The following is a 15089-nucleotide window of genomic DNA, read 5'->3' on the forward strand; positions in this document are numbered from 1 at the left end:
ACAGAGGAATAATCCAACAAAACACACACTTCTCAGTTAGGCTTATATAGACAGTGAATCGATCAGATTGGCTGTGGCTAGACATGTAGGTAACAGGACTGACATGGAATTATCTGATTGGCTGTTGACTAGATAAAGATATTAAAGATTCTTGACATCACATAGCTCCTGACATCACATAGTTTAAGACCAGTTGAAACTAGGTGCATCAGTTCAAAACAGACACTTGACCTCACGGTCATGACCCAAACATAACCCTGGCATGACCCAGTCATGAAACCCTGTGTATTAGACAAATATTTTTACCTGCACTCACTCACTGTACCTCATAGGGTATTTCTTATTCTTTTTCCTTCTCCATGAATTACAGTGATCAATTTTAACAAAACAAGCCTAATCAATTGTATCAAATTTCACTATTTTCACTCATCTAAAATAAATAAATAAATAAATAAATCCAGACTTATTATAGTGGTTCTATTCATGTTTCAAACTAAATGTGAGTAGACCAAAATTACCTTTTTCTGCAGACATCATTTTGTCTGCAATAATGACAACATATAGTGAGTTAAAGTTCAAATTAAGCATAATCCCTTTAGGCCAACATGATCTATTTACTAATTTAAAATCTATTTTCAATGAGATAACATTTGTAAACCACAAAAGTGACACCCATCGGCTACATAAACGATGGCAAATTCATATGAATTTGGTGGGGTGGTTGGACATGTGTTTTTTTTTTTTTATGTGTTTTTTATGTCCATCAAACCCAGCTGGATCATGCCTCGTCATCAACAATCGCCTTTGGTGGCACCTAACTGCCCCGTTTGCCCCCCTGCTTTGCACGCCCCTGCATCAGCACACATTGAGTAACAGATATTACATTATTTTATAAACATGTATTTTTTGTTTTGTTTTGGTTACAGTAATTCTATTGGCCAGTTTCTAAATTTGCATGGTCCTACTTTAAATTGTGTCTATTTCGTTCATTCTGTGATTTAAAAAAAAAAAAAATATATATATCAGACTCACTAGAAAATTATTTTTTCCCCTTTTCACTGGCACTGTTGCTTAATTATTTTGAGGACTTTTTCTTGACTTATATTATTCTAAAGTACCAGTATCCTTACTCGAGTACAATTTTTGTCCACTGTACTGCGTAGTGTTAAAGTTCCACAGCGAAAGGGTGCGTCATCCCAAAAACTCAGCAAAACATTTTTGCATCACTCAGACACTCCCACTGATGCAAATGAGAGCGTGAGCTTCCTCCGGGTTCTGTCAACGACTCCACAAGTTACAACACACCGGAGATAGATACTGTGGTGACTTCTCATGTTGCCGGCAGCAGCTGCCACGCGAGCCCGGGCCGAGGCGCCCCTCAGGCGGCTACTCACCAGCCGAAGACCGCGGTTCCCCGTCAGCACCACAGCGGCCAGCCGAGCTCAGCACACGCAGCAGCAGGTGGACGTTGGAGGTCGACATGTTGACTCAGCTCGTTCGGGACGGGCCAAAAGTGGGATTTGTGTGGACTTTGAGCAGACCAGAGAAGCTTATAAAAGCAAGGACTCGTTGGAGCTCCTCAGAAGTCTGCTGGTTCTCAAGATGTGCTCCTTTGACTTCCTGGTTGATAACAATCAAGAGGTAACGACGTACTAACACTGACCTTTAGCAACTTCCCCTAATGGTGGTGTAAAATTTGCCACATTAAAATTATAGGCACCATTAAACAAAATAAAGATTCCTTATCATGCTACTTCCCAGTATTGTGTGATGAAACAGGAAGTACTGCATTAGGAAATATTATGAATCATCCACAATGAGAACATACTGTACACTCACTCACTTAAAATAAATAACAAGGAGCATTAAACAAAAATATTATTACAGTATATTTGACAAACCTCTGCTCTACAGCCCCCCCCCCCCCCCCCCCAAAATGTGATGCATATGTCGTTTGGCTACCATAACAAAGTGCCTGGATTGTATGCTAGGCACAGGCAATAGCAATTACAATTGATGCCGTTTGCTTTCACCATGTAAAAGAAGCGTTGCATTGCGGAAATATCATAAATGCCTGGATGTTCGGAATTGTCCATTGACACTCTAAGTTGATGTTTACTGTGGAACCACACAAAATAAAGATAATTATACATTTATTTTATTAAAAAATAAATAAAATAAAATACACAAACGCACACACATAACTTCGTCTTCAAAAAGTCTGCTAGCTTAAACCCAGCACATTATACAAAATTCCCTACTGAAATTAGCATCAGTGTTGTGGTAGAGGTGTTTAATTAATGAATACTGGAACAAAAAAAAAAGCGGCAAAAATTACAGAAAGATAATAATACAACAATACTTACAGGCATTCATTCTACATGGAAAATTAGTCACTGTATATTACTGCATCTTAGCCGTGAGGATCTTTGTGTCTTTTGTTCAAATGTACGTATAATTTGCATGCATTCACCACACTGCCCCCTGAAGGCCAAGACACACACAACAAAAACATCTACCTTCTGTAAACTGTGGCGATACATAAAAAGTGACATTTTTATTGTACCGGTAATTCCAATTTTTGTTAACATGGTGTATTTGAGTAAAACGTGTGATTGGTGCGTTACTATCAAATATGAAGTGCTTTCTAATGGTGTAGCTATCTTTTAAGCTACATTAGGAGGGCAAAACATGACATAATGACATCATTCAGTACTGCATACACGTTAGAAAACTACAACCATCACAGTAGACATTGTAGCATTTAATCCAAACCAGCCATAGTAGCATTTCATACTTGAACATTCCAGTAACTGCATGTAGACACAATACAAGACAGTTGCATAATCAATGACGTAACAGTTCCTCAGACATGACTTACAAAAGATAATCTAATTTATCACAAGGCCTTGTTCTACCCTATTTCACAATTTGTTTCCAAACTTGAGACGAGCAAAACATCTCCAGGTTGCGTGCGAACCTCGCGGGCTAGCATGTAACACCCACCTCTCAAATTACAACTTGTTTTTCCAGGCAAGCCAGCGGCCCTGTTTGTGCACGCGTTGCTTTTATTTAGCTTCACCCCCCTCGTCTGACTAGCTACAGCACAACACTTTGTTTACATTCATACAGTAGGTTGCGTGGTTCATCTATTTTCTTTACAGTAGAACCTCCAGAAGCTCAAACTCGGAACCTTAGAACGTGAGGCAGACGTGCTACTGCTAACTGCATTAGTGACCCTGATCGGTTCGAGTCCTTCCAGATGAGTTGTTAATGTCCACTTTTGATTCTAATTACAATTGTAATATCCCTGTAAAGTGAAATTAAAAGTCTTCTGAATTTCACACACAACAAATGCATCCACATAACAAAATGTATCCACTTAAATCCTCTGCTGGCTGGAATATACAGTACAGTCTCCCACCAGGTCGTTTTTGGGCTTTTCCATGCTGCAACGAGGCGCTCTCTCACATCTTCTATACACTCTCTCTCTCTCTCTCTCTCTCTCTCTCTCCGTGATGCACTCATGGCTGACAACGAGGCACTCTAAAGTAGCCACCCAAATGGACTATGGCAGCGCTTAGCCACACCCCTAAAATCAGGAAAACTGAAATGCTACATCTCTACTATTCAGCACAAAATAGTTTTCAGTCATAACATGTTTTTGGCATATTCCGAAACAATTCTCTGAATTCACTTTCGAGGCACTTTAAAAAGTTTGAGCAAATTGGGAGTCGACCAACATCACAGAATAGAATGTGCTTGATTTCCGAGGTACCGCTCGTTGTGTTCAGGGTCACGGGGAAGCTGCAGACTATCCCAGAAGGTAGTCATTTGCAGGCTGTATTATTCCGCATTCATGAGGTATATATAATATATTACAGCGCTTTGAAAAAGGCTCCCCTTTTACCTCTTACCACCTCTTGCTTTACTGGATGAGTTAAAGGGGTTACTTTTTATGTGTCCCTGTTTTAGAGGAATTTCTACCTTGAGACTTGCAAAGAAGCTTCCCTTCCCTAATAAAGGCGTCTATGGCTGCATTAAAAGTCTTCCGCAAGCAGTCTTGTCAGGCAAGACGGATGCGTTCAAAACATGCCGAGACACAACCTGCCGCTGCAGGGACATTGTGACTGACGTGAGCGCCGCTTCCATCATCCAAGTGTTGTCAAATATTCCTGATGAGGCGTCACAGGCAACCGCGATGTTAGAATATTCAATTAAAAAAAAAAATCCGCAGTGGTTCCTTCCAACTCACCAGGCTGGATGTGTTTTAAATGATTCATGAAAGTTCTCAGGTTACATCATCCTGTATCTCTGCTCAGATAATGGATTTCGGGAAGAAGGTGTTGGGTCAGAAAGCCTTTGATCAGCTGATGAAGATGACGTTTTACGGACAGTTTGTGGCCGGCGAGGATCACAAGGCCATCAGGCCGCTCATCCGCAAGAACCGGGCCTTCGGGGTAGGATCCGTGCTGGACTACAGTGTGGAGGAGGACGTTAGTCAGGAGGAGGAGCCACAGACAACAATGCAGTAAGAAAGTTGCACTATTTTGCAATTCGTCATGTATAATTATGCAATAGCTTATTTCAGTAACCGTCTTGTTCTACTGGGAAACTTGAATTCAGTGACATTATTATATTATGAGCAGGTGGAGCAAAAGTGCCCGCCCAAAAACAATATTGTATTTTTGTGACAACTTGTTCCTCACAATAGCAATGTCAGATTTCATTTAAATAACGTACGTATGTACATTAAATATACATAAAAATTACATTAACATAAACCTTATACTGTAATTATATCCAACCATCCACTATATACACCCCCAATTATGAAATGCACTACTGTTAAGGAAAATGGTTATAGTATTTCAACTAGGGGTGTCAGTCGATGAAAATTTTTAATCATAATTAATCACATGACTTCAATAGTTAACTCACGATTAATCGCACATTTTATATCTGTTCTAAATGTACAATAAAATATTTTTTCAGTTTTCATACTCTTGTTAACGTAAAAGTGGAAAATACATTAAAACTAATAGAAATATGGCTGCATCTTTTAGTCGATACAGTAATTTCATGAAGTTGAGTTAAAATTAAAAAGATGTACTGCGCTGTAAAAAAAACAAAAAAACAGATGAGTGATATTGATTTGTGTTGGTCATTTTCTGCCACTAGATGGCATAATTGCCTTTGTAAGACGTTTGTGATAGCTCAATGCATTTTTCCTTTCATATTAAGAGTAATCTTTAACATGAAGTAACTTGATATTCTGCACATTTTTTAAATTGTAAAATACAACTTGACCCCAGCCTCGACAAATATATGCATTATCGTTACATTTATTACTGCTACATTTTGACGTGGACGTGTCTGTTGCGTTGTGACTGGAATTCCCCCAGTACAGGGATTAAAAAAAATAAGAAAAAAATTGTGGCGTTATAGGAACTTTAAATTAACACACTCATTTTGACACCCCTAATTTCAACCTTGTTTGATGCCTAAAACATACAGTTAGAATATCCCTCGTGCGATTGGCTGCTGCAGAGAATGTCTCACTTGTTCGGAATTCTGTCACATGAGGAGCGCGCGTTTGCTGTGACCTCATATCAAGGCATGTGAGACAGCAGCAGCAAGGACACTCGAATTTGGAGCGCTTCAAAAAGGCACATCACGCCTTTGAACAAAGTAGACGTCGTTTGACAGATGGACTTTCCTGCTTTCATTCTTGTTATAACGCTGACCTTTTACTTTTCAAACATTTTACAATTTTTTTTTGTGTTTAATGGAGGTCAGAATAAAAGAATGCCTGCAGTGTGTCTTTACAACTGATGCTGACGTATAGGCGGACCGCTGACTTAAAGTTCAAACGTTCCATATGTTATACATGAAAACATCAGGCAGCTCAATGGGCCTATGTGTTACATGATGTCACCTTCAAGTGCCAGGATCTTTGCCGTTTCCCTCTGGATCTGCACAAAATTGCATGGAAATTGATGGTTTCGTACATTTTATGTAATACTAGCAATAAATAAAGTGATGAAACTAAGCATAGAAGAAGTGATGTAAATAAAATGTTACAAGTCTGTAAGTGGTTGATTCACTCTTCTTTCTTCTCATTTAGCTCAAGTGCATCCAGTGCAGAGAAAGGTCAGTCACCCCACTTAATTGGCTTGTACACAATATACAGTACAGTAGTCTTCATTAGGTATGCTTGCATTAATAATTCGTCCAATTAAAAACTACGATACTGTGTCTCCTGCATTTCTTTCCTTCTCCTAACAAAAATCTATTTTTTTAAACATTTGAAAAAAATATAAACAAGCAGTCTTCCTGACACTCTTAACATCGCTAATTAAAATGAAGCCGTATTATCTTCTGTTCTACTATCAGATTCTATTGCGGGTGTGCCTAATGTTGTGAAACCGTTTGATTGTAATATACTGTAAGTGATGCACTTTTGTTGTCACCGGCAGGCGAGGACTACAAACACACCTTTGGTGGGTCTCAAACATATTTCTATGCGGATGAGAGCAAATGCGACCAACATATGGAAACATTCATTAAATGTATCCAAGCATCTGGTAAGCAAACACGGGATCTGTACCTGTCAAAAAAAGATCTGTATGTATATAACCTGACCAATTAGTGAATAACACACAGACAGCTGAGACTATGTGTTGTCATGGAGCTCCTCAGGCAGTATATCTCTCATTTTAATGAGTTTTAGGATGTCATTTTATGACACATAATCAGTAGTATGTCTAAAAACACAAACTGGCTTGCCAGAGGTTATTATTGTAGTCTTAATTTTTCGTACAGGATTAATAAAATATCTGTTTATCTATCTCTAGTTTAGCTCCTGAGTTTTGATACGTCTCAGCTAGTACCATTGCTTTTAACTCGTACTTCAAGGCACCATTGCACGTAAAGCCTCATAGAAAAATAATTATTTTTACTGAAATGAAAACCCTTGTTAGTTGGAAGTTACAGTGGTTTTAATTAATATTTGAGTGTGCTACTTGAAATATACTTTGAACATCCCATAAGTTCAACTTTTTCGATTGAAAGTTAGGTCAGATGCTTAAATTTGTTCTGTGACTACGCTTGAAGCCTAAAACATTTGTATCTCAAATCATCTTTCCTTGGCGAAATGTATAGAAATACTTTTAATCCGCTAATTTTCACGTTTTTAAACAAGGAAAATAGCACTCTGCAATATAGCACATCATAAAAACATTTTTTTTTCTTGCAGAGGATAAAGGGTTTATGCTTGTGGTTATTGTCATATTTTTTTGTCTGCAAGTATGTTCAAATAGCCATTGCTTTGAAGGGTTTTAACACCGCAACAAATTAGATCTATTGCATTTTGCATTGTTCATTAGCATTAAGCGAAGTAGACTTTCCAAATGCAATTTTATGGAATTGTTTAAAATAAAACATTTGTGAAAATACTCAAAGAAGTCGATCCAACATTCTCCAATAGGTGGGAGTTCAATGGACGGCTTCTCTGCCATCAAAATGACCGCCCTGGGTCGACCTCAGTTTCTGGTGAGATGTTTCAAGCTCAAGGACATCAATGCGTCATCATAATCATCACACGTCTTGTAGTAGCATTGTGCTGACCTGGCGGCCATTGTTCTTCAAGCTCCAGTTCTCCGAGGTCCTCGTGAAATGGCGGCGATTTTTCAGCTTCCTGGCAGCCAAGCAGTGTAAAGACGGCATCGATGTCTTGGAGCAAAGGTTGGATCTTAAACAGATGCAGGTGACTTGCTCCTTCTCATATTGAGCATGTTTCATGCACAGGGTTATTTACTTACTTTCAATGCTAATGTATTCGTTAAGGAATTTTTGAGCAGTGTGGGTGCAAAAGACGACTTCTACAATATGCTGAGTGCACGGCAGAATGAAACTTCAGGGTGAGTGTTGAATGGAGTAAAAACTGAAATGTTTCACTTCAAAAGTTGCATTTTTATGGAAGGGCGACTACTGATATTAGATGTTAGCATATCAACATTGTAAATTCTGATGCTCTGTTTTGGCAGAACTGTTGACCTCCTGGATTGGGACAGCCTCTTGGATGACAGAGCAAACCTGGCTGAGCTGCTTGTAGTCCCCAATGTTGAGGTCAGTCAGGCTGAAATATACAACTCTAAACTCAACGGAGCGCAGAACTCTGCCTTGCCCTTTCCTGCGTGTGTTTGTCCATCTCATCTGTCTTGTCAGTTTATGTAACGTGGGTTTATAATTGTGTACATTCTCTATGCATGGTGGTGGAGCTTTATGATCCTCTCAAGGTCGCCATCTTGAGTGCTGACGATATTTGAACCGTTTCTGGGTCATATTGGGCTGGCAAGTCCAAAAATGTTTTCACGTGATAAAAATTGCTGTCTTTAACAATAATCACGTTTTTTTTTTTTTTTGAAAGAAGTAAAACTTATGTTATCTGTCCCCAGTCAACAACAACAACAAAAAATAAACAACACAAAGTAAATGACAGTGAGCGGTCAAAATGTTTTCAATATAACAATTCTATGTAATAATTAAGCAGCATGTCCTTGTACTATATGTATTTTTCCAGTAATTGAGCTTTTGTCAGGTTTTTGAAGATACAGATAGACTGGGATGAGTTTGTTATACAATCCAGATTGTTCCATAAACTGACGCCTTGAAATACATCGTTCTTTTTGTTTTGTTCTATATTTTGTTTTAGAGAAAATATCTGTTCCTCTTAATTTATACTCACTTTCTTTTTTTTTCTTTTTTTTGATGTAATTTGTATATTAACTGGTAAACTTTCACGATGGGCTTTAACCATTATTTTGAGACCGTTAAACTCCATCAATTCATTAAGTTTTAAAATTTTTAGTTGTATAAATAATGGATTAGTGTGGTCTCTGTATCCACAGCTGCAAACAACACAAATAGCACGTTTCTGTAAAAGAAAGATGGAATCGGTGTGGGATTTGGCTGCACACGCGCACACTTCAAATAGGTCAGGGATGGAACAATCAATGAATTATATAACAAAAACAAAGCAGCATTCTTGTTCAATGATTCTTTAGCCTTGTGTAAAACTGCTTCAGTTTGTGATACCTTAGATTTGACATATTCTATATGTGATTTCCATGTTAAGTGTTCATCAATAATAATACCTAAAAGTTCATTTCATTAAATGTATATATATATATATATATATATATATATATATATATATATATATATATATATATATATATATATATATGTACTTACAGGTTCTAGCATGCTCGTGACCATCATGAGGACAAATGTCTCAGATAATGGATGGCTGGATGGACATAGAGAGCCTCATCAAAGCTGGAGCATAAAGACAATACCAATGTCAAAATGTGCATATTTTATCACAGCGACATCAAAATAGCCTTAAACCGTAAAATGTGGGAGTGACATTCAATAGCTTAAAACGTAATAAAGAGAAAATTAGATGCAATCTTTATTTAGCTTCTCAGCAAAAGGTTTATGGAAATCAGCTGTTTGTTTTTGGGGGTTTTTTGTGATCCTGACAAACAAATCAATAACACGACACCTCTTACCTTCGTGCCTTGGGCGTAGATGATTATACTAACCACATCACACTTTCTGTTAGTGTATGATAAGGAGTTCAATTACTACCTTGTCTCTGTCATTCCATTAGGGCCCATTAGTATCTAATAGTCTTCTTGCTTGTTTGCTCAGCGTGGTGAACTGGAGCCTCTGCTCAAAGACTTCACCGCAGAGGAGGAGGGACAAATGAAGAGGATATTGCAGCGCTTGGATACTTTAGCCACGGTCATCTCTCAGAGCCTGATCACGTAGAATCACTATCTGACAAGTAGAACCACTAGTTATTTATTTATTTTTAAACCGCAGCACGCCGTAAAACATGGCGTCCGCTTGATGGTGGACGCAGAACAGACGTACATGCAGCCGGCCATCAGCAGACTCACGCTGCAAACGCAGAAGCTTTACAACAAAGACATGCCGGTCATCTTCAACACCTACCAGTGCTACTTGAAGGTCCGAACGCGTCGTCACGGCTGGAACATTCTGCTGTTGCGAAGGTGCTGTGAGATCTTGATTTGGTCATCTTCAGTGTTTGTAACACAGGACGCTTTCGGCAACGTAACGTTGGACGTGGAGTTATCGAGACGCGAGGGATGGCTCTTTGCTGCCAAGCTGGTGCGAGGGGCATACATGTACCAGGAGCGGGAGAGGGCGTTAGAATTCGACTATGAGGACCCCATCAACCCTGACTACGAGACTACCAACGCAATGTACCACAGGTAAGACTGAGTTGGTTAAAATTTGTGGCTGGGAGAGAAAACCATAAATGATGTACATGGACTGATTTTGTGTTCTCAATCATTTTGTGAAACTGCATTACAAGTGTTAAGCATTCTTTCTTAGATAAGGAGAAATGAGTTCCATTAATTTTGCAATATTCCCCAAAATGGCACCGTCTTCAGTTTATGATAGACTTCTATCAGTTTATGATGGAGTTCTGTTCCTGAGGCAGCTCGGTCATCTGAATTTGTATTAAGTTGAAATTTGCGAATTGCCAATCACTAACCTATGCTAAAGCAGTGCTAAAGTCATAATTACAGACTGTGACTGTCTATTGACTATTTGTATCATACATGTACGTTCCTGTATTCGGAAATCCCCCCCAATAAAAGATGTGCAAAAAGAGCATAATTACACTAAATATTTGTATGAAAAACACTTCTAATGTGCCTTGTATGCCGTGTGAGTGACCACATATTGTGCACAAACTAGTTCATTTCACATTATTTGCAGGACTCTGAGGTCTGGTTGGGTCAATTAGTGGAGCTCAGAGTTGAAAGTAAACATGGTGCAGCAGCATTTAGCTGTTATGCTGCACGTAAATGAAATAAGCTGCGAACGGAAGTCAAGTTAGCCCTGCTTTGATTTTATATATAATATTTAACCAGGTTAAAAACTTTTTTTTTTTTTTACCCCATACCCATGATTAAAGGGATCGTTCGGCTTTTTTAACATGAATCTCAATTTGATCCTCACCTCCCGTGTGTGCGATCAGCACTGACTTACCCCTGACAGCGTTCTGTGACACGCGTTCTGGTTCGGCGTTGGACGAGAGGAAAATAGTCCAGCAAGCTGGCTGGGGTCTCGGAAATAAAGCGTTTTTCTTCTAAAAACTATTTGTTTTCAAAAGCGTGATACATTTCCATCACAATACTCTTTCCTGAATAAAGTCAGACGCCATTACCCCAGCCAGCTTGCTGGACTATTTTCCTCTCGTCCAACGCCGGACCAGAACTGGTGTCACCGAACGCTGTCAGGGGTAAGTCAGTGCTGATCGCACACACGGGAGGTGAGGATCAAATTGAGATTCATGTTAAAAAAGCCGAACGATCCCTTTAAGTTATTTAATTTTTTAAAGTCAATTAAGAAAAATCAACGTTTTAATTTTTTTTTTCCCAAATATTTTGTTCTTTCACCTGTTTATTAATTTTAGAAAGCTAGTACTAAATGTCTTTACTTTTTTTTTTTTTAACTCTTGTTTGTATACACAGCAAATTCTGTACATTTGACTCTAAACAGGGTCAAATTTACATTAAGAAGATCGTTTAAAAAAAAAAAAAAAAGTCACTCAAGGGTTGAGGAACAAACCCACAACTTCAGTTTGGGAGACAGCCAATCTACTCCCTGGGCGCTTGGGTCAGCTGGAATCTTCTTAACTCCAACAGACCAAAATCGATGGAGCAAACGGTAGGAGTAGCATAGCTCAGGTGGTAGAGTGGCACTCCCCCAAGCTGAAGGTTGTGAGTTGGTTCCTCAACCCTTGTGTCTTGTGTCTTTTTGTAAATAAACTACCGGTAGTCCCATTTAGTCAAAATCTCTCCTTGCCAAATTTACTTAGAATTTCTGAGTGAATAAATCGTTCAATAGTTTTTTTTTTCATGGGATAAGCAGATTCTCTCGTGCATGCTAAAAAGTAAATTGAGTAAATTTTACTGTTTAGAGTGGGACCAAACAGAGTTTAGAGTAAAATTTACTCTCCATAATTTACTGTGTAAATGCCTTTAAATGTTTTACTTTTAATTTTGTGAAGCAAACCTTGTTTATGAAATAATTAAAGGTTACTTACCTTGCAACCTGGCTAAGTCTTAATTACAATAAAATATTTGTATGACTCATGTGTGGCAAACAAACGTTACCTGTGCATGTTTTTCTGCAGATGTTTAGATTACGTTCTGGACGAGATCGCCCTTCACAGGAACGCCAACGTTATGGTGGCTTCCCATAATGAGGACACCGTGAAGCACACATTGAAGAGGTACTTTTTCGCTTCACCTCGTCATCCTCGTGTGAATCTTCCTAAATGCTTATCTCCTTTTTTTTTTTTTTTTTTTGGCTATCTGGGCCATCAGAATGAACGAGCTGGCTCTGTTGCCCAGGGAAAACAAAGTGTTCTTTGGCCAGCTCTTGGGCATGTGTGATCAGATCAGCTTCCCCCTGGGTGAGCAAAACACACACATGGAGTCACAGCGAAACCTCATGATGCCCTCCGAAGCCTTAATGCGATAGTTTTAAGTCTAAAGCGTGCCTCGTGAGAGTCTGACAGTGACCGCAGATTGCCGGCCCAAGCGGTGACATATGAAGTGAGGCACCTCGGCGTTGACGAGTTGACTCGGTGAGCCGCCGCTGTCGGTTCTCGCCCTGTTGTTTGTCAATCAAGCGGCGGCGGCAGGAAGTTGTCGGTTCCACTTGAAAGGGTCTCGCATTTGTGTTAGACGTCTGCTTCTTTGTGGTTTTCTGGAGGGACAAAGCAGCAGTTGCGGACAGGCTTTAAAAATCCAGGACTTTCATTATATCCTAGAAGAACGGACACAAGAATGGCACAGATGTTAATAAAAATCGTTGTACGTTTTATTGTATTGTAGGGGTGTTAAAAAAAAATCGATTCGGCAATATATCGCAATATTAAATCGCGCAATTCTCGAATCGATTCAATAGGCGCCTGAATCGATTTTTAAACTTCCAATTTTAATGTAAAAATATTCAACAAAACGTCTTACTTCGGGTTAAGGTTCACACCTTAAGTATGGAAGAATGTTATATTAATGGAACATTAAACCTTAATATTTTATTTCAATGCTGTTCAAACATGAAACAGATTACAACCTGTATAAGACTTAAGTTTCAGATAAATAAAGAATACATTTTCATACAAATCTTACACTGGACAAGTTTACTGATTAGTATTTTCTAAATTTGAAGTAAAAAAAAAATTGCAACAATCGACTTATAAATTCATGTTGGGATTAATCGGTATCGAATCGTGACCTGTGAATCGTGATACGAATCGAATCATCAGTTACTAGGCAATTCACACCCCTATTGTATTGGATGTATTGTGAAATACATTTGAAGAATTTCAGATCACAGTCACTTTATTGAACCAATGTAACAAAATAAACATTAGCGCATATTTGCATTCATCACACGGAGTGGCTAACAAATTAGCCAGTTAGCAGCCAGCTAAGTTTACACTCTCATTCGTTGACTCTGCCTATCACACGCATTCAGTCACAGATGACCCCAAGTGGCCAAAACTAATACCTGCACCCTTCACTTTACATCCAACCCCAGGCCTGGCAGGCTTTCCAGTCTACAAATATGTCCCCTACGGCCCGGTGAACGAGGTGATGCCTTACCTGAGTCGGAGAGCCCAGGAGAACCGAGGCTTCATGAAGGGCGCCCAAAAGGAGAGAGAGCTGCTGTGGAAGGAGCTGAAACGACGATTGGCCTCCAGGGAGCTTCTCTATAGGCCGACCTACTGAAGGCAGTGAGGAAGCGGTCATGTCAACTTTTCTTCTCTTGCTGTCTCCGTCCTGTCTTTATGATTCTTCTTTGTGTGTTTCATTCTTTTATTTCTCCCAGTGCTGTTACGGCCCTTCCCCCTCCCCACCCCCCATCACTTGTTGATGTTTCCCACATGCTCTATCCCCCTTTACATTTATGTCCATTCTTCATTTCGCCCTGCTTTTGTCTCCAAAGCACTCGTATCAATCAAGTGGGCATCTTAAGTGCTCCAACAGGACTCGTGAAAATGTCAACAAGTTCTGGCCAGTCGTTCCTTTTCATGCACCTATTCATCACGCACAAGGACAACAACGCGCACAACTATAAGAGGCTTTATTTTAATGGTCATAAATGCATTATCGGTATTGTTCATCTATTTTTTGGGGGATATTTGTGTTTTTAAACCTGTTCATGAGACAGTGTGTCCTCATTACATTGCTAATGTTGTTATTGTGCCTTATGCTCTGTACTCAGGGAGGGAATCTTATTTTTATACAAATGCCTGCAAGTCTGTGTGCTTGTTGTCAGCAGCCGTCTTGCACATACCACACTCCAAAAAACACAACTTGTATTCTATTCTTGTGTTTCAGGGCTAAAACAATAATAAAAGTTCCAACAACGTCAAAATGCAATATACATAATTGATATTTATGGTAACAATGTTAGCAAAACAAAACAAGTTGTTTCATCTCAAACAATTTTTTGAGTTGTTTTTACTTTTATGTGATGGGTATATAAGTTGTGGGACAATGCATTAGTTATGTAAACTCCTATTTATTTGTTGTGAAATGCCAATTTTCGCAGGAGCAAAATTGAGGAGCAGAATTTCCGAAGTAAAAATTTTAATGTTTGTTGCCTTGAAATTTTGAGTTCACCCAACTTTTTTTTATTTTTATTTTTTATTTTAAACAGTGCAAAAGCAGCCTAAAAACTTTGTTTAGCTTGTTTCCCGAATGTAATTAGCTCAAGGCACAATGGAACACGCCATTGACTTGCTAACGCTAATTAGCTCACTACTCGTGTCACTTTTATCACTCAAAAGCACAGCTATTCATACAAAAACACTTCAAGAATGTATACAGAGAAGTATTTTAACATTACTCACCAGCATATGTTCTTCCTATGCTGAAAAAACAACAACCAACTTTTATTGGCATAACTTGATTGACTTTTTTCTTCTACTCTCTAATGCGACTACAACTTAACAGTGTATCAGA

The 15089-nt window shown here is 38.9% G+C and overlaps 2 protein-coding genes across 2 annotated transcripts in view; one reads left to right on the plus strand and one right to left on the minus strand.

Moving 5' to 3' along the window:
* scarf2 (scavenger receptor class F, member 2) overlaps positions 1–1596 on the minus strand; it is a 45529-nt gene extending 43933 nt beyond the window's left edge. Inside the window, exon 1 of the mRNA XM_077522036.1 lies at positions 1395–1596. The gene's annotated coding sequence lies outside the window, so the exon portion shown is untranslated. The remainder of the gene's footprint in view (positions 1–1394) is intronic.
* On the plus strand, positions 1252–14755 carry prodhb (proline dehydrogenase (oxidase) 1b). Its single transcript, XM_077522037.1, has 14 exons — positions 1252–1641; positions 4323–4531; positions 6128–6153; positions 6480–6587; positions 7490–7554; positions 7652–7768; positions 7849–7922; positions 8049–8130; positions 9721–9813; positions 9895–10041; positions 10132–10307; positions 12245–12343; positions 12438–12526; positions 13660–14755. Exons 1-14 carry the CDS (start codon positions 1333–1335, stop codon positions 13848–13850), a joined length of 1785 nt encoding a protein of 594 aa, XP_077378163.1. The 5' UTR covers positions 1252–1332; the 3' UTR covers positions 13851–14755.
* The last annotated feature ends 334 nt before the right edge of the window (positions 14756–15089 follow it).

Source organism: Festucalex cinctus, chromosome 5, assembly GCF_051991245.1.
Source record: "Festucalex cinctus isolate MCC-2025b chromosome 5, RoL_Fcin_1.0, whole genome shotgun sequence".
Taxonomy (NCBI): Eukaryota; Metazoa; Chordata; class Actinopteri; order Syngnathiformes; family Syngnathidae; genus Festucalex; species Festucalex cinctus.